We start from the raw sequence: 18,422 nt of genomic DNA on the forward strand, positions 1-18,422 counted from the left end.
GTTTAAGTTTCCGCAATTCCGCATTCTCTTACACAAGTTTCTGCATGTTTGATCTTTGACGCTTGAATTTTGTTTTACGCTTGAGTAGTTTTGCAACCAGGGACGCAAAATATAATTTGTTTGGGGATATTTTACTAACATAAACTTCTATTAGCAGGCGGACTGTTGACGAGCAGTTCTTCCTTCACAATAAACACATCAAACAGGATCTGGAAGGTGTTGTGTAATAGAAATATAGATGGAACAATATCATATTCTCGGCAGAATTGGCGAAGGGGCGCATGGGATCGTATTCAAAGCAAAACATATTGAGGTGGAAATGTAAATAGTTTGTAGTGAGACTTTTTAAGCCATGTTTTAAAATGTTCTGCAAATCACTTTTCTGCAAAAGGTTGTTAAGCTAAATATTGTTTAAATGCTTATCATATAATTTATAAAAACTTCTGATGTCAGAGCGGCGAGGTTGTGGCACTAAAGAAGGTTCCCCTTCGCAAAATTGAGGATGGAATTCCAAACCAAGCATTGAGAGAAATTAAAGCTCTCCAAGAAATTGGTGGAGAAAGTGAAGAAGCTCAAAATGTAAACATAGCACTGAACAATTAAGTAAAAAACATAAATTTATTAATGTACGCAGGTGGTGCGACTATATGAGGTGTTTCCTCATGGCACAGGGCTGGTGTTGGTATTCGAATATATGCTTTCTGACCTTTCAGAAGTGATACGAAACTCGGAAAGGCCCCTGACAGAGGGTCAGATTAAAAGTTACATGATGATGTTATTAAAGGGAGTTGCGTTTTGTCATCAAAATAATATCATGCACAGGGTATGACTGGTTCATTAAAATGAATTTTAGTTGTTTATTCAAACAAAGGAGCTTTAACATTTGTCATAATTTTACAATAAACAGGACTGTTTGTGAACATTATTACCTAATTTAAAATATGTATATTACTTGTATGGTTTAAGTAGTTGAGTATGTCATATTATACAATGTTTGATCTTGTGTGTTTTATAGGATTTGAAACCAGCCAATCTGTTAATCAGCTCAACAGGACATTTAAAAATTGCTGATTTTGGTTTAGCAAGAGTTTTTGACAACAAACCAGATAGATTATATAGTCATCAAGTTGCCACAAGGTAGTTGGTTTTCACTCCTGGCTGTCTGACTTTAACAGAATTGTTTCACAACATTTTGACTTTTGTAATGGAAGATTAGAATTTTTCCCACTTTAATTAACCAATTACCAAAGTCAGTATATTTGTGTCAGAAAATTTGGGGAAACACTGTTAGAGCCACACAAGTCTGGATTTCATTCAAACAGTATGGAAACTTTTTTTGCTTTGTTAGATGGTACAGAGCACCAGAACTGTTATACGGAGCCCGTAAATATGATGAAGGAGTTGATTTGTGGGCGGTTGGGTGTATTTTTGGTGAAATGTTAAACAACTCTCCCTTGTTCCCTGTTAGTATAAGTAGAAAGTGATTATGTTTATCATAACTTTTCATTTTATTCCCAGGGTGAAAATGACATTGAACAATTATGCTGCGTACTTCGTGTTCTCGGAACCCCAACTGAAGAAACCTGGCCTGGGATGTCACAGCTTCCGGATTACAACAAAATTACTTTTCCTGAAAACCCAGCTATTTCACTTGATAAGATTGTTCCAGATGGAACAAACGAAGCTGTTGATCTCCTCAAAAAGTTTTTGTTGTATTCCTCCAGCAAAGTTTGTCATTTATTTTTTATTCATACAAGAAGTTTTATTAGTGCAATCTTTTTCAGAGAATAGCTGCAAACGATGCACTAATTCATCCATATTTTTTTATGGAGCCACTTCCTGCGCATCACTCAGAACTTCCTATACCACACAGAGCCCGAAATGCTTCAAGACACCGCTCAAACTTCAAGGAATATGATATTGATGCGCCACTCGAGCAGTCATGTATTGATCCAAATTTAATAACTCCATTTTTAAGATTTTAATGGTCAATTAAATTAATGCATGAAAGGTCAAATATGTTGGTAATTAAACAGAAGAAATGTAGAGACGGATATTTAAAAGGAACCAGACAATTATCCTACAATGCCATCATGGCCCTAAGACTTATCAGGAGACCACATTTAGCCAACTCATAAACATGGTCACAAACACCCATTGTACGTTGGTTTTGCTAAACTGACCCTTCCTTTATTTGAACAAGCCAAGAAATGTATGACTCTAATGGAAATAATATTCAGTGAGGATCTTTGGTGGTCGCTTGTATATTTCTGTGGTAAATGTGGAAGATGTTTGGTCCCGATAGAGATTTGTATCAAACATGTAACACAGAGGTGATGTCAGTGTTGTTTGCAAAGTACATGACTATTTTTGTTGCTAATTCATTACATATTGCAGAAGTCATATTTAAACTTGAAAATCGCAAAAAAAACGTGGTGATTAAACGGATTAATTTGGAAATGTGATGTAACTTTTTGTTTCAACACGCTTTTCACTTAGTTCATGTTTGTTGTATTTAATGTGATGGACTGTGCGTGATGTTAGCATATGACGCTCCAAATCGGTTTAAACTGGTTCGTGGAATTATGCACCGGGGGAATTCCCGTGGTACAACGTTCTGTGGCATGAAATATACGCTGTATTATATTCACTAACTATGTTGTGCTTGAAATCATCAGTCGTTTCCAACAGAAAATATTTTTGTTAGCATGAGCGTTACACCCTGGTGATTTGGATCAGGCAGTTTACTAACCACAATTTAAGCGTGTGTTTGACCGGCGTGGCAAAACAGCTGATAGCACAAGATTCTAGGCCTAAGTTTTGTTAAGGCCGCATATCTGTATTTCTATTAAAATAAGGTTTGCCAAATGACAATGTCCACGTAATGCTATGTCGCAATACAAGGATGACGTCACAAAGCAATCAGCAGTGATTCATGGGAGTTTAGTTTTTGTTTGAGTGAGCGCATATTCATGTACTGTAGCCATGGCGAATTTAAGCGTGTTTTTCAGTTTTAGTAGGGTTTGGGGGGTTTCAAATTAAATAGCTACTTGGTGCTGAAAATTATGAAAATGAATCACTCCAAACCTTGTCAAAAAACTGACGATTATGCTTATTTACATAAAATGACGTCAGAAGCGACCGACCAGTAAAAGTTAACGATCAACGTGTTTGCCACCCCTACAATAGATGAATGTTGTCTCTTTCAAAACAATATTTATACGGGACCGAAGACGAAGTTAGTGTTCTTACTTTAAAATTTCTGAAAATGGAAATATAATTTTGAAAGAACTGTTCTTCTGGAATAAAAGTTTCGAGATTTTTATTACAACCGATACGTTTCGTCTAGTCTGCCATCCGACGAGACTTCTTTAGGGTTATGCAGCTACAGTTTATCATGTACATAAACACCAAACACTCTTTTTTATGATTTTGTTGCAAAAAAATTCCACAACTTTATGCCAGAAGAGCAGTTGTTGAATAGAACGAATATGGAACTGAAACCTGTCTAGTCGCGGAGTGCGAAAAAAGAACCTACGTTTGCGTTGCGTGAGTAACCGAATGGCGCAAGAGCTTGACTCTGAAGTTCCTGAAACAAACCGTGGTAGCTGTTAGCAGTGGGTGGATAAACAATTCTATGAGCTTTGGTTTGTCATTAAGTGTAGACATTACACAAGATATAAAAAAACAAATTATGAAATGAATCGAATAAGATCCAAATGTTTTGTTTGTTGATTGTATTTTGCTGATAAAACTTAAAACGCAGCCTGAGTGTAAAGATTTAAAGCAAATGGCTGCCGAAGTTGTGTCCGGATAAAGTTATAGTGAAGGTTAGATTAAGCCCTAAAACTTATAACAGCATCAACCAGTGAATTCACTTCAGTGCACGCTTGTGGCTCATACGTGCTTGTGTGTGTGTGTGTGTGTGTGTGTGTGTGTGTGTGTGTGTGTGTGTGTGTGTGTGTGTGTGTGTGTGTGTGTGTGTGTGTGTGTGTGTGTGTGTGTATGTGTGTGTCTGTTAGGGTGCTGTAAGTTGTAACAACACCTTTACATTATACCTTTTGCACTTGCAGGTTGGTAACTTAAATTTAATGATGTCAATGTCCGTGGCATGTTTGGCTGCCTGAAAAGGACCAAAGGAAGCAAACCGCGTACATTTAAATCAAACACATTGTACGTAAACTCCAAAACGACGTCAGCTACGAATATTATCAAATATAAATCGGTAATCAACACAAAGCGGAAATATTTTACCACTAAATCCACGACGGCGATTCATTTTCTAACATGGAAAGAAATCAACGGCCAAAATATGTGACAAGACGAGAAAATAACTGTTTTGAGTTTTTACCAAATGTCGAAGCTGACGAAATTGTTACGGATGGAAGGGTTTACGACAAAATTCGTGATCCGCCAGGTAAGAAACCACTGAAGCATATATTTGAATTGATTGTGTTACGTGGCAACCGACGCATTTCCCCCCGATGGTAAAGCTGGGTTTAGACCAGTCGGTGTTTTCCCTGGTAGTTGTGCTCAACCGGTTTGAGCTGGTTTGAGCTGGTTTCCGTGGTTCAATAGCCTCCAGCAATGTGACCTTTGTTCAAGCGATGGTGCAACGCCAACAAATGAGCTTGCTCACATTTCTCTTGTGCTTGCAGAAATTAATTGCTTGTGACCTTCAGCATCATTTAATCTTGATTTCATATTTCTGCGGCAATCTTATTTTGTTTTTACTTATTTATTGGTGTTTCAAAACTAAGCCTAAAACAAATTTGCGCAAACAACATTTTTCTGCAATCAAACCAACTGACTGTCATGCAACGTTTGTTTTTGTGCTGACGCGCAGCTGTGACGTAACAATCGATTTATCTTTAAAGTCATTGAATGCTTGCCCGGTTGACGATGCACAAACTTTCATTCAAGTAGTTCCGCATTTTATGTTCCAACCTATGGTGCAACTTATAACCTATGGGGCAACTTAACACATTGTGCAACTTAACCCATGGTGCAACTTAACCCATTGTGCAACTTATAACCTATGGTGCAACTTAACCCATTGTGCAACTTAACCCATGGTGCAATAAGTGCAACCAGTGACTGCTGCATCAACAATTTCAAATTTTTCCAAGGACAAAAGAGTGTTTACATCCCTCCATGTGACACAAACAAAGAAGTTTACAGAATGACAACATTTAAACAGTTTCCTACACACGTACCGGTAGATGCGATGATGTTGGCCCGGGCTGGTTTTGTCTACACTGGATACAAGGACAGAGTAAAATGCTTCAGGTGTGATTTTCATCGAAATATTAATATTTTTGTTTATTTAAACTTTTAATAAGAAATTGTTTGATCGCAGCTGTGGAAATTCGGTCCACGATTGGACGGTAGGAGATGACCCAGCATCTATGAAGTGGCACCATGGAAATTGTGCAATGACGAAAGGAATGGATTCCAATAACGAACCAATTCAAGCTTTTAACATCAAGAAGAACGCATTACAACCATCAGCTGGAAGCAGTTATGATTCTGGCTATTCTTCATCGGGTTGCTCGTCAAATAATTCAATGATGAAATTTTCAACCAATAAACATTCAGTGGGAGTTTCAGATTCAGCAGATATTCGTGAGTTATATTTTATTGTCCTAACATTCACAGGAAAAAACATATTTGCTTTCTTGGTCAGGAAATTTGGAAAACGGAGTTGAAAACATGAACGTGGGCAACGGAATCCCCATGGAAACCAGAAATACGTCATTACAGCAACCAACCAATCAGATGAAGGAAAAGTTAAACAAAGTAAGATGTTTCTTTTTGTGAATGAAGTTTGTTTTAACGCCGGTACTTCCAGGATATTGTGTTTGCGACCGTCCCATCGACACGTCATCTTAATCTGCTCAACTCATTGGATCTGAGGAACGAAGAGGAAAGAAAGTGAGTGAAGCATAAACCAATTGTTACATCACAAATAATTAATATCTTTCGTTGTTAAGGAAATCGTTCTCTGATTGGTCGACACCTGGCGTTTCTACGTCAGAACTTGCAAAGTCGGGATTCTTTTTCTTGGGTAACCTCGATCGAACACAATGTTTCAGCTGCGCTGGAGTTCTACGCAATTGGTCAGCCAGTGACGTCATCAACAATGAACATCGACGTCACTTCCCTCATTGCAAGTATGTCGAATCACGGAATCACCCAACTTTTTGTTTCACGTGAATTTTGAGGAATTTTTCCCCCATCTATTTCAAAATTTCGAAAACCCGCGCTCGCGGTCATTATTATTTCTATTTTGTTAAACTTGGATTCCGGGCATAGTTTTGGTATTGATTTCACTTTAGGATGATGCTTGGATGTGAAAGACGAAATATTTCGACTGAAGATAAGCCACCGGTAGAGCCGCCCTCCCCCGACTCACACACACAAACTTACTTGGATGCAATATTCGAACTTGACAACCCGGTGAATCCCCACATGAGAAACACCCAATCAAGGCTGGAAACGTTCAACCGAAGGTGGCCTTCACACCGAATCAACGCAACTGTTGAACAAATCGCTAAAGCTGGATTCTTTTTCCTCGGTTTGTGAAAAAGGTTTTTTTTTCTTTCAACGACTGAAACTTTAACATTTAAAGGCGAACGAGACCGTGCAAAATGTTGGTATTGTAATGGAGGATTGCAAAACTGGGATCCTAACGATGAACCTTGGACTGAACACGCAAAGTGGTTTCCCGGGTAACGAACACGTCACAATGCTTTTATGGATTTAGAACTTTGAAATATTTTGTATAATTTTAGCTGCGCGTTTGTTCTTCGCCAAAAAGGCGTCGAGTTCGTTCGTGATTTGGTCGCGAAATTCCCGAATATCAACCGCCCCCCTATTCGCACATCACGTGACGAGTTTAAACCGGGAGTTTTCGAACAAGCCAAAGCGCGCGTATATATACCGCCACCAAGCGGTAACGTGCTTGCTGGCGAAATTCTTTCAAACGTCCCGTCCCTAAATTTGGCACGGTTGATGACGTCAGATCCGGTTCAATCCGTTGTTCGAATGGGATTCAGTAAAAATCTTGTCGAGAATGTGATGAGAAGGTTAGTCACCCCAACTTGTTGCTTTGAAGAAATGAACAAAAGTAATTTGTTAACAGTCGGATAAGAGACCGCGGAAGTGAGTTTGAGAGCGCGGAGGAACTCCTCGACGCTGTGTTGGAGGTGGGGGATAGAGTAGAGGGACCACCAGATATTGTTGTTTTTGAACCAAACGGGGAAAACCTTAAACGTAAGGAAAACTCTGGGGCGACATCCAGCGGTCAGCGTCCAACGAAGATTGTCAAAACATCACCGGGTTTGTCAGGTAACTCTGTATGTTGGTTTTCCGTCTAACACGTTTTCAACCCATGTTATACTTTCAGACGGGGCGGATGAATTTCAAAGTCTGGTAAACGAAAGAATTTGCAAAACCTGCTACGAACGTGATGCAAATACTATGGTGACACCTTGTGGTCATTTGGCCCTTTGTGACGTATGTTCAACGTCAGCAAAGAAATGTAAAGTTTGTTCCCGTAAAATCGATTCTGTGATTAAGACGTTCAGGTCATGAATGTTTTCTGCGAATAATCATGGATCCGCCAGAAAAATTTGGTTCCGGGACATCCCCGGTGGAAATTTTAATCAAACTTATTCTCAACAAATTTTAAGTGAATGCTGGCACCAGTCGGTATCATCGTTGCATCGAAATGACTTGAAGCCTAACAATCACAAACATGACAAAATTATGAATTTACCAGAAACTTACAATTCAAAACGTAATGTAACATTATGTAAACCAACCTAGTATATAGCAATTAGTCTTTTTAGTTTATTGTACACGACTTCCAAAAAAAGAGGAGTCAATTGTTGTTTTTGTTGTAAAGTTTGTATTCTGGAAACATTCGAAATAAACACAAAAATATGTTACATTCCATTGGGTGGCAGACAAGAGCTTGGCAAAATGAGCGATGACGTCAGAAGTGCATTGTGGGTAACAATGGGTCCTAATTTTGGGAAGACTTTATCTAAATAATAAAACTTGCAAGTGAAGTAAACGCTTTTAGTTGAATGCAAGTGCACATAGTAAGCGAACTGCAGTTTATGTCAAGTAGTGCAAAGAAGGCATTTAAAACAGTGCAAATGTAAAACAAGCAATATTATATACAAAGAAGTGCTAACTAAACAATAAGAACATTGTATATAACGTAAAGGATGACAGCAATGTTGAGAAAGACGTTGACAGTTGCGAACCCCCACAACCTGCGTCAAGCTCCTGTAAATACAAGGATAAGATTTCCACAAGTCAGTGCCATTTTGAAGTAACTCTAATAACACTGGGCAACAAATTTACCTCGGGGAGGTCGCGTGCGTCAAAACATTTGGGTTCGGACGGATTTCTCCTGTATCTGTGAAGCAAACAGTTACACGGAAAAGTAAGTGAGATACAAGGATTTACCTGCTGTTTGGGCAAGGCAAGCTATGCGAGACTTCTGGGTTGGATGGAGCCGATCTAAGGCACAAGCCGATGTCATCTGAACATGAATTATCGACAACGACCAACAACAAATTCGAATCTGGAAGGCGCGTTGCTGTGTAAGTTCTGCAAACAAGGTGTTATTGTTACGACACCTTTTAATGATTGTTACATTATACCTGTTACACAATGACGTGCAGGGGAATTCCCTCAGAGCAACACTTTTCGCAGTCCCGAACTCGTATAAAGTGTTTCTGCAAATATTAGATTATTGCTTCTTCCACTAATTATCCAGAATAATTTCCTCACCTGAAAACGCAGTGTTTCTTTTCATATTTGTAATTAGCAGAAACCACTTCATCAAAACTAAATTCGTAACTTAATATCTCCGCCATTACCGACCGCATGGTGGCAAGAAAGAGCCACAACGCGTTGTAAACGGCAAAGAGTGTTGACGTCACAAACACCCGACCTATGACAGATTTGTTAGGATTGTTACATTTTTCATGCAATGAACAGGAAAAATACCAGCTTCAAAGAAAGTGATCAGGGTTGGAATGACGTAAGACCTACGCCCGCCACTCCCACTGACGTCACTGCGGTTACAGACTTGTTGGTGGTCGAACACTTGAGTGACGTTGTACAAGCCGTCACGGACCAATGCTTTGATTAGATCATAGTCCACGTTACCGTAAAAGTCCCCAACCTGATACAAAAGCAGGGTTAACGGTGCGTTATGAAGGATTCGAACCCTCAACCTTCTGCTTGTGCAAATCCTGGTTGGTCATAATCAAACTTCCTCCGTCATCAAGTAACAAACAAAACGATTCCTAATAACAAAACATGATTACAAAAAAACACACGACGCAGTTATGACGTCACAAACCTGTGTCCAACAGTTGTCTGGCAAGCAGCCTCCTGGACACTGCAATAATCACATCCATTAAGAAAAGCAAACTACACATACCATAGTGACGTACCTCTTGTGTTACAGACATGTTGAACAACATGGCTTCCATGACGTCATTGTCCAATACAGCTCCAGCAACAGCCGGGGTCAAGTGGGGCTCAGTTGCTATGGTTACTGGTTGACTGACAACGATCAAAGGAATGACCTGAGATGGAATATTTCAACAACTAAGTGTTTCCAAAACCGTCCGTTTATTCAAACCTGTTCTGGTTGGAAACTTGTTTCTTCGTTTGCGACTGTAGTTGCTTCAGATGTCATTGTCTGTTCCGTCACATTGCTGATATCAACCACAGGTTGTGAAGTCACAATCACTTTAACAATGGAGTATATGGTTGAGTTGGTTAGCAATGGACGATTGAAGTAATCTTGCCCGGTCGGGTTGGAGAGGATTGACTCAATTTTCTAAGGAAGTATGGAATTAGTCTTTGTGATTTGGGCAAAACGAACTTTTCTACCTTTGACATCTCGTCTAATGTAGAATGTTGGATTGTAAGAATGGAGGGCACGGAGTCTGTTGCGATGAAACGACTCAAAACTGCGGGGGAAGCACCTGGTAACGACCAATGACGTTCAACCAACTCTTTAATTGCCCAACCATGAAGTAAGATGACGTCACTATGCTCTTGGTCTAATTTACCTGGAAAATATTGTTGATGACGTAACTAAATTGTGGGGCAACGTAATGATTTGTTTACCAGCGCCGCATGCGGATTCTTCTACAACCATTGACATTGAAGCGTCAGTACCACTTGATGGTGCAGCGGAGTCCGTTTGACATGATGACGTAACACTTTCGGTTCTGTGGCGTAATAATAAGAATCCGAATGCAAATTGGTAGCAAGGTTACTGTTACCTTTTCTCACACTTGATTCCGTACAAATGCGAGAAGACGTTCGTTTTGTTTATGATAATTTCATTAAAAGAAGTTTTCGTGGTTGGGGTTAGAGTGAGTGTGTGAAGCTTGGAAGCTGGAAAAGCCAGACTTAAGCTGCAACAAACAAATTTAAGAAATATACATACAAATATTGCCACAAGTTTTCTACCTGAATAATGATCCTTGAACTGGAGCGTAAACATACTTGTAATCCGCCCGGGATAAGTGTCTTCCGTCATTGGATATTAGAATGGCTTGAAGGTTCTTCTCCCCAGTCTTCTGATCGATCATCTCCTTACGAACCTATGTCAACAATGCGTGTTTGTTTGGTAACAATCTCGCCATTTGTCACGAAATCATCATCAAACCTCATCCACGTCATGTATTTCAATATCCGATATATCGATAGTTATCGTGTTTCCCAGTCGAGCCTAAACAACAATGAGTTCAGTAGATCTTTGGTTCGAGTCCCAGGCAAGGTAGCAAACCTGCTTAAGAGCTGGGTGGTAAAACACGAATCCATTGTTGTTGACACCAAATGAGTAAGCTGTTGATCCGAGCTGCATAAAAACATACTGAAACAAAACGTATAACGGACTTCAAATAATACACATTTACCTCACTCGGTTTAACAGCGATCATGACGTCATCGTACATGACGTCACACCCTACGATAGCTTTGACTTTATGTGGTTTTTGAATTTTGTACACAGGTCGTGTAACAGAAAGAACTGTTCCTATACCGAGGTGGTCTTGGTAAGGCAGAGTCCACCGGCTTGACTTACTGGAATATAATCACTGTCACACAAACACATAAAAACTAAACACAAAAATTACCTGCCAGAGAAAGCAAGGGCTTGGCTAACTTTACTTAAATACCCTTTTGTTACTCTGTGCGTTGCACTATTCGATGGAATGGTTGAGAAATGACCTCTGTTATTGCATGCCATGTCCTTCAGTGTAGCTGTACTGGAAAAATGTTTACCCACAGAAAACGCAAACACCCGCGTCTGAAACAATTATGATTGTTGCGTCATAATACGCGAAATTTTTATAACTCAGTAAACAAAATATCTCGAAGAATATAAGTTAAGCGAATGAACCGCGATAGGCGCATGCATTAACACCAAGCATGACAGCTGCGATGACGTCACACAGCTGTCGCTATGACGTAAGCCAGGTTAAACTTAAAGTTATAGTAACGAGGGCGCTGTGTATGATCATCAAGCTTCATGGAACCTGTTTGTTTATATTCCACTGTTTGAATGCTTTTTCTGGATATTCAGCCCCACCATCTGTGAGCAGCAATATGATTGGATTACACGACGCTCTCAGGTCACGTGACAAGTCATCAGAGGTCAAGTTTAAATGCTGGAAAGCGAAATCGAATCCGGTTTGAAACGACGAAGCGTTGCCGACTTGGACATCTTCCAACCAACCGTATATCATCTACGAGAGGAAAATATTAAACGCGGGTCTGGCAAATGAAACGCAAACGATAGTTAGAGTTACCACAAATATTTAGAGAAAAAAAATATAACGTTGTTATGTCTTCATTGTAAAACACGTCGATACATCATTTTGCCCAAAGTTTTAACATAATTAACTTGACAGTATAGAGTTATAACTGTTACGTCATAAACAAAAGTAGCGACGTGGCGTGCTTACCTCTTTATACATTGGTAAGGCTTGAATAAGTCCTGGACATGAAGGATTCACAAAACTAGCGTTTTCATTAAAAACAAAAATGTTGAAATAATCGTTCTCAGTAAGTGTGTCCATTAAGTGTCGCACAGCGTGACGAATAAGGTTAAGGGTCAAACCGATGACGCTTCCACTCGTGTCAATCATGATTAGAACGTCTTTTGGGGACGATACACTCTGTAACGGACACGAACATGTTTGTGGGTTTAACCAACAGATAAACCGTCATACCTGGATGAACCAATCCTGATCTCTTGCATCGAAAACATCAACTTTCAAACACGTCACCTTCCACTCACTTGCGGGGAAATATCTATACACACCGTTGTCAGTAGCAATGTACATCCATCGCGTGCGTGACGTCACGTTGATGCATGATTGAGCAAGAAACGCGTTATCAAGCTGCTGAGTCCACTTGATGTCGCTCAGTACTTCCGGACCTACATGTAAATATTAATGTTAGAAAGTGGCGCCGCACAATAACGTGATTTTAGTTTAGCCAATAAGATCCATTGTTTTTTTGCTCATTCATGCGTAATATAAAACCTTAGCAGCAGAATCAGAATTTGGCATCGCGTTGTAACAGCTTGAATCAAACAAGGTATAGAGAGTGATGTTCGGGTATTTCCAATCAGGGGGAGCCAAATTAAAATTATCGATTCTTTAACAAGACGTGACAAACCTTTAGGAGACAATGATGCCATGGAGTTAAGTAAGGGTGTAATTTATAAAACACTTCTTGGACGACGTTTAACTAGAGATGACGTCAAATAACAACATCAAGCGTGATTTCACGTAAACTGAGCGCAAGCATTGAAAATCAACGGTGCCAGACGACTCGTTTCCAACTCAACAGTTCCCAATAAAAGCTTATCAGCTTTCAAACTTATATACAACATACACAAAATTCCATGTAAAGTAATACAGTGCTAGTGAATTAACAATTTCCGGTATAATATGTATTGCTTCCTTATATTGCATTACGGCGATGGTCTTATGGCAAACAAACCTGATATATAATTGTTATGACACAATTGTGACGCTATAAAAAGGTTGGCTTTGGAAAACCATACTTGCAACAGTTATAAGATGGATATGTTTTTTGAGTGAAAATAACATAAACATTTCAATAAGCAGATTTATTTATTAAGTTTAAATCACCGAACCTTCGTTGAAAACATCCACAGGGATTTGGACGGCACTGCTAGCAATAGATACTTGATTGCCATGGAAACGGTCGCTGGTGATGAAACCACTGTTTGGAAGTACACAGTCATGTTGGTCATAACCCGAGGGCATTTGTTGACCACAGTGGCATCTGCTATTATAGTAAAACAGTTTTGAATTGTTTCCTTTGGTACTTGTCTCATTTGCCTCCTCTGAGTAATAACGAACTTCTTCACTCTGCCAAATAGATAAAATTCCAATCTATCATCCAGTCAAAAAATCAATATTTTTCAATTAATTAAAACTGCATGCAGGCACTTAGTTTTAACAAACACAAACAATTAAAGGATTTTTAACATACAGACAATTCATGAGAATCATTAAAGGCATCAAAAATGGTTTCTGCCTCCTCTGTAAGGACCTGCAAAGTAACCATAATATGATCAACAATTTCAATACATAGGTACTAAAGTTAACCTGCACTTTTCCATCGGCCTCATTCATTAAATCATTCAAATTATTTATTTTTGTTTTTAATAAAGCGGGTGGATCAACAGTGGAGATTGTTGGATTGATTTCCAAGTAAATCTATATTTAAAACATGACATCTATATTATAAAAAGTTTAAATGCTTTTAACTGGAACATGTACCTGTTGCAATTTATCAAGATAAAGTGATCCATGGATGATGTTAGTTTTCACTGCATAGCTGAACTGATCAGCTAAGCCATGTAGTCTGGGTGCAGTGGAACAAATTAAAAATAAATCAATTCAAAAGCAGTCACATTTAATAAACTCCAAAATCATCTTTTTGTTTGAATATGTTGCAATAGTTTAATTGTGTTTAACAGATTAAATTATTAGATTTCAAAACAAAAAACCTAATGGTGACTACAATTTAGAAATTACGTTCATTGATATCGAAACTAAACATGACAACGAAAAAACTTGAAGACTAAAAGCAAATGGGGTTTGATGAAGTTTAAAAAGGCGGAATGGTATGGAGGGTAACAAATCTTCAGAACAATTTAAACTTTTGCATATTTATTATCAATCAATATACATACCGTGCAAGGGTGTTGTTTTCATTGCTGCCCAATTCCTGTGTAAGTCCTGCAACAAAGCACAACAACAGCAGATATGCTGTTCCGATCCCTCCCATTACATTGCACTCCCGAACCAAGGCAAGACTGCGCTACTGATGGTGACGAACCTCAAACAGCTCACAGCTGCAAATACATGACGTCATCTTTTTTTCTTGCTTTCAAGCAAATCAATTGCGCCCTCTAGTGAAAATGTTTTTCTTGAAAGTTCACCCCAAGATGTCACTAGCAAAGAGGGCGGTTATTATGTGTAAATTACCAGAAGTGCGTTGATTCTACCCATAGCACGCGTAGTGTGCGGACGTGCGAAAAATGGCAGGTAAGCCAAGTTACGCGCAAGTAGCATATAAAAAGTTGGCCGAATGGAGAAGGCCAAATAACTGTCTAAGTTTGAAGGCGAAAGGCATTTTGAAAAGAAAAAATGTGTTGGAAACTCTGAATAATCGACAGCACTCTGTCAAAAAGCTTACTGGAATTTCTGAAATGAGGGATAACGCTTTTGCCAACACCTGTACATCTAGAGCAGTATTTTTCAACCTTTTTCAACCACGGAACACTTTTTTATTAAAATAATCTAGCGGAACACCAAACTGTAGGAATTCTGCGGCATTATGGTAAACCAGCAACAGGCTCGCGCAATTACATTCTTATTTTTGCAAAACGAGTCTTATTGTTAAACAACATTAAATGAAGCAATTCACGATGGAACATTCAGACTGGTGATAGTGGATGATTATTTTCATAAAGCTATTTTTACGCCCTTTGTGTAAACAAGTGATTTCCGACCCGTGTTACACGGAACATCAGTCAAACTAATAAATTTCTTACGGAACACCTGGCGATCTCTCACGGAACACTGGTGTTCCGCGGAACACCGGTTGAAAATCATTGATCTAGAGAACATGTTCTCGACCTATATGCAAAGCTTAGTACCCTTGAAGGGATAAAACACCTATACGACTTTACAAAAGCGACAAAGTTAATGGCGCTGTAGGATGGGTTCCAATACCCTTTCCAATCCAGGCAATAGCAGAAGAGTTGACAAAAAAATATATGGGAATGTTTCCAAGATGATACATCGTAAAGGAAGAGAAGTTTTGCTTTTAGGCATGCGTATTGCCACAATGAACGTATCCGACCTAGAAGATAACCCAATCCCATGGAAGCTACGTCAGAATAATGGACTGCAAATTTTATGTTACCTAACATGGTCAGGTAGCAACCTGTAAATACTGCGGGGAAAACGGTAACAAACAATTCGTTTACACAAAACGTAAATTGGATTTTCCAGAGCTTGCAAATGTTCAGTCACCAAAACGTTCAAACACAGAACACAGAATTAAAGCAAAAGCATGGTAACAAAAACCCTGGGGCGTCAGGTGCAACTCTGGAACGACTACAACTGATAAGAGTCCAAAGGGCGATGGTGTCAAAATGTCAAACACAATTGCTGATCACAACTTAACCGATGAGTTCCAAGCCACGGAATCACCTCACGCAAGCCCATTGTTAAGCGGACCACCAGAAAACGACCAACAAGAAGCCCTGAACACCTGCCTAAAAGTCAATTAGTCTTTGCAAAAGTGATTTCTTTGAACTGTCCAGAATGTAAAGAGGAAATCTTGGCTTCCTCCAAATCTAAATCAACACGCTGCTGGGGATGCTCGAAAGTATGTATTGTGGCGGTACTATGTTGCAGAGATGAACTGTTCTTTGTGGAAGTGGGGAGTAAAGTCTGCAAATGTCCGACATGTGGAAGCACAATGCGGCTTATGCCATGTTGCCAGGACTTTCAACCGTAATTCCGAAAGGAGGACGGCACCTTCGAATGTATCCAATGCGAAAGGTACTCTATCATATGTGTCGCGATGAATCGCCTCCCTAAGTCAACGATGAGCATTGAGTGTTGTAATGCTGTGTGTAAACATAAAATAATTAACTGTGACTGTGGCAAAGTATTTGCGCAGCTCATAAACCCAGGCGAACCCTTTCGTTGTCTGTGCGGCATGGAATTCGAGTGGGATATGGATACGGCCATAACAGTTGACTTTACCGAGGAAGGCCTTCAGTTGGTGAAGGTCCTTGGGACATGGTAGCTCACGTACGGCTTCGATTGATGAATCTGATGGACGTTTTCCGTCTTTGTCAATGATATGACCAAGATATTCCACTGAATCTCAACGAACCCGTAATCCAACTTCTTGCAGGCGTTTAAGCAGATTTTCGAGGTTCTGAGCGTGTTCATTTTCAGTCGAACCTGTAACAATGAGATCGTCCAAGTATGCGGCAACACCTGATAGTCCAGCAATAACAGTGTCCATGCAACGCTGGAACTGTGCGGGGCTAGAGGCCACCCCGAAACACATGCGGTTGTACTTGAACAACCCAAAAGGTGTGTTGATCACACAAAGTTTCTTGGCATCTTCTTCGAGCTCGAGCTGCATATATGCGTCAGCTAAATCCAGTTTTGAGAATTTGGTGCCTCCTCGCAATTTTTCAAACAACTCGTCGAGGTTGGGCAGAGGATGCTGATCCACTTCAATTAGTTTGTTCAGTGCTTTGAAGTCCCCACAAATGCGTACAGAACCGTTGGGTTTGCTAACTGCAACGATTGGTGCAGCCCACTCACCGTAATCCACGTGATCCAAAACGCCAAGCTTCACTTTTCGTTCAATTTCTTCTTTTACAGCTTCTCTTCGAGTAAACGGAATTGGTCTATGCTTTGAAAAAGCCGGCCGTGCGCCAGGCTTTAAACGTATTGGCACTTTTATCTTCGTGCAGAGACCTAGATGTTTGGAAGCAAAAACCCTGGGATAACGGCGAATTAGTTGAAGAACCTTATCTTTTGCCGTCGGGCTTTGCTTTGATACGGAAGCACACATATTAACCTCGTCTGTAGAGACGGAAAATCCAATGGCATCTTGTGAAAGCTGCGTTGGCGACGTTGGGTTGTTGTGAAACCATCCAAAGGCATCACTCCAGGTAAAACCAAACAAATTGGTGGCTTTTTCGTCGTCGACCACCAGCAGACGCATGCTTTCCTTTCTACGTACTTCAACAGTATACGGAAACGAAGCCCGAATATACCTTCAAAGAAGTTTCCGTTGGACAACATGGCGGTGAACCAAGTTCGCGATATCCTACTAGTCCAACCATTGAGCAGGTAGCTCCAGTATCCCACTGGAAATCTATGCGTTTACAGTTGACTGTGGCACGGATCCACATCTGATTACCTTCGGTAGAACACGGCAGGTTTAGTTGTGCGGCTCATATTCTGTACCTTACGAGATGACACGTAGGCAGTGTACTCCGCATTACTGTTTGGACTGTGTGGGTGGTCCCCAATTCGACTTGTCGTTTCCTTAGATTGACATACAGGTTCAATGTAACCTTTTCTGCCACATTTATGGCAAATTGAGTTTCGCCTTGGACAGTCTTTTCTTTGGTGCTTCGCGAAGCACTGGGGACAAGATTTGTATTTTCCTTTATGTTGTGTCTTTGAGGGCTTTTTATCCTCCTTTCTTCGTTGCCGCGGCTTATAACCTGAACTCATTTTGTGGACAACCACGGGGTCTTTCATATTTTCCCCTTTTAAGACCTGGTCTGTCTCCAGGGTCCTGACGTAAGTTGAAGCCTTCTTCAATACGTCCTCTAATGGTGGGTCAGGATCCAACAAACATTGACGGCGCACATCTGCATGTGGTGTCGAATTGACAATGACATCTCTAATTTGTTTGTCGGCATAGCTCTGACTACATTCGTTTCTTTCGCAAATGAATCGGCAATTGCTTGCCAGTCCACGAAGCTTCGCAGCCCAATCGCTGTACGATTGTCCAGGCTCCATTTTACAGTTGTAGAACTCTCGGCGTACAGCTTGGATATGTACAGTGTCTTTGAAAAGCCGTGACAGTCGTTCTGTCAGGTCATCAAATGATTTGGACGTGATGTCTCCTCCCCATAAAGGTTTTGCAGCAGTGAGTAGGTGTAGGTGTCTGATCCTACCCATGACAAAAAGTTGGCACGCTTCTCTTCTGCAGTTGATATGTCATATACAGTTAAAACGTTGCAAATACTGCTCCCACTTTTTATCAAATTGTTCAAATTT

General features: G+C 40.0%; 2 protein-coding genes across 2 annotated transcripts; one reads left to right on the top strand and one right to left on the bottom strand.

Annotated features, from left to right (window-relative positions):
• Positions 1-148: 148 nt before the first annotated feature.
• On the top strand, positions 149-7,952 carry LOC145907191 (uncharacterized). Its single transcript, XM_082994625.1, has 16 exons — positions 149-313; positions 454-579; positions 635-823; positions 1,016-1,137; positions 1,349-1,463; positions 1,519-1,728; positions 1,785-1,961; positions 5,484-5,625; positions 5,687-5,799; positions 5,852-5,934; positions 5,994-6,173; positions 6,339-6,577; positions 6,632-6,731; positions 6,795-7,088; positions 7,145-7,350; positions 7,409-7,952. The coding sequence occupies exons 1-16, from the start codon at positions 239-241 to the stop codon at positions 7,594-7,596; spliced, it is 2,559 nt and encodes an 852-aa protein (XP_082850751.1). The 5' UTR covers positions 149-238; the 3' UTR covers positions 7,597-7,952.
• Positions 7,953-8,065: 113 nt separating this feature from the next.
• On the bottom strand, positions 8,066-14,421 carry LOC145907159 (voltage-dependent calcium channel subunit alpha-2/delta-1-like). Its single transcript, XM_082994593.1, has 26 exons — positions 14,282-14,421; positions 13,866-13,950; positions 13,692-13,802; positions 13,576-13,635; positions 13,214-13,451; positions 12,279-12,487; positions 12,012-12,224; positions 11,583-11,792; positions 11,181-11,353; positions 10,962-11,127; positions 10,832-10,903; positions 10,712-10,774; positions 10,513-10,646; positions 10,323-10,457; positions 10,165-10,268; positions 9,925-10,106; positions 9,671-9,871; positions 9,480-9,614; positions 9,386-9,424; positions 9,258-9,329; positions 9,028-9,205; positions 8,809-8,971; positions 8,679-8,753; positions 8,482-8,625; positions 8,377-8,431; positions 8,066-8,298 (listed from the first exon to the last, which is right to left on the bottom strand). Exons 1-26 carry the CDS (start codon positions 14,374-14,376, stop codon positions 8,200-8,202), a joined length of 3,411 nt encoding a protein of 1,136 aa, XP_082850719.1. The 5' UTR covers positions 14,377-14,421; the 3' UTR covers positions 8,066-8,199.
• Positions 14,422-18,422: the final 4,001 nt, after the last annotated feature.

The sequence above is a fragment of the Ascidia mentula genome, chromosome 1, assembly GCF_947561715.1.
Source record: "Ascidia mentula chromosome 1, kaAscMent1.1, whole genome shotgun sequence".
Classification (NCBI taxonomy): domain Eukaryota; kingdom Metazoa; phylum Chordata; class Ascidiacea; order Phlebobranchia; family Ascidiidae; genus Ascidia; species Ascidia mentula.

What these genes read in the sequence shown, in the direction of transcription:
- LOC145907191 (XM_082994625.1), top strand. Translation starts at nt 239, where the DNA reads ATGGAACAATATCATATTCTCGGCAGAATTGGCGAAGGGGCGCATGGG. An exon ending in CATGTATTGATCCAAATTTA is followed by an intron (nt 1,962 to 5,483) that starts ATAACTCCATTT and finishes CAAGCTTTTAAC; the next exon opens with ATCAAGAAGAACGCATTACA. An exon ending in TGAAGGAAAAGTTAAACAAA is followed by an intron (nt 5,800 to 5,851) that starts GTAAGATGTTTC and finishes CGGTACTTCCAG; the next exon opens with GATATTGTGTTTGCGACCGT.
- LOC145907159 (XM_082994593.1), bottom strand. Translation starts at nt 14,376, where the DNA reads ATGGGAGGGATCGGAACAGCATATCTGCTGTTGTTGTGCTTTGTTGCA. An exon ending in GAAAACAACACCCTTGCACG is followed by an intron (nt 13,951 to 14,281) that starts GTATGTATATTG and finishes CACTGCACCCAG; the next exon opens with ACTACATGGCTTAGCTGATC. An exon ending in CCTTACCAATGTATAAAGAG is followed by an intron (nt 11,793 to 12,011) that starts GTAAGCACGCCA and finishes TTCCTCTCGTAG; the next exon opens with ATGATATACGGTTGGTTGGA.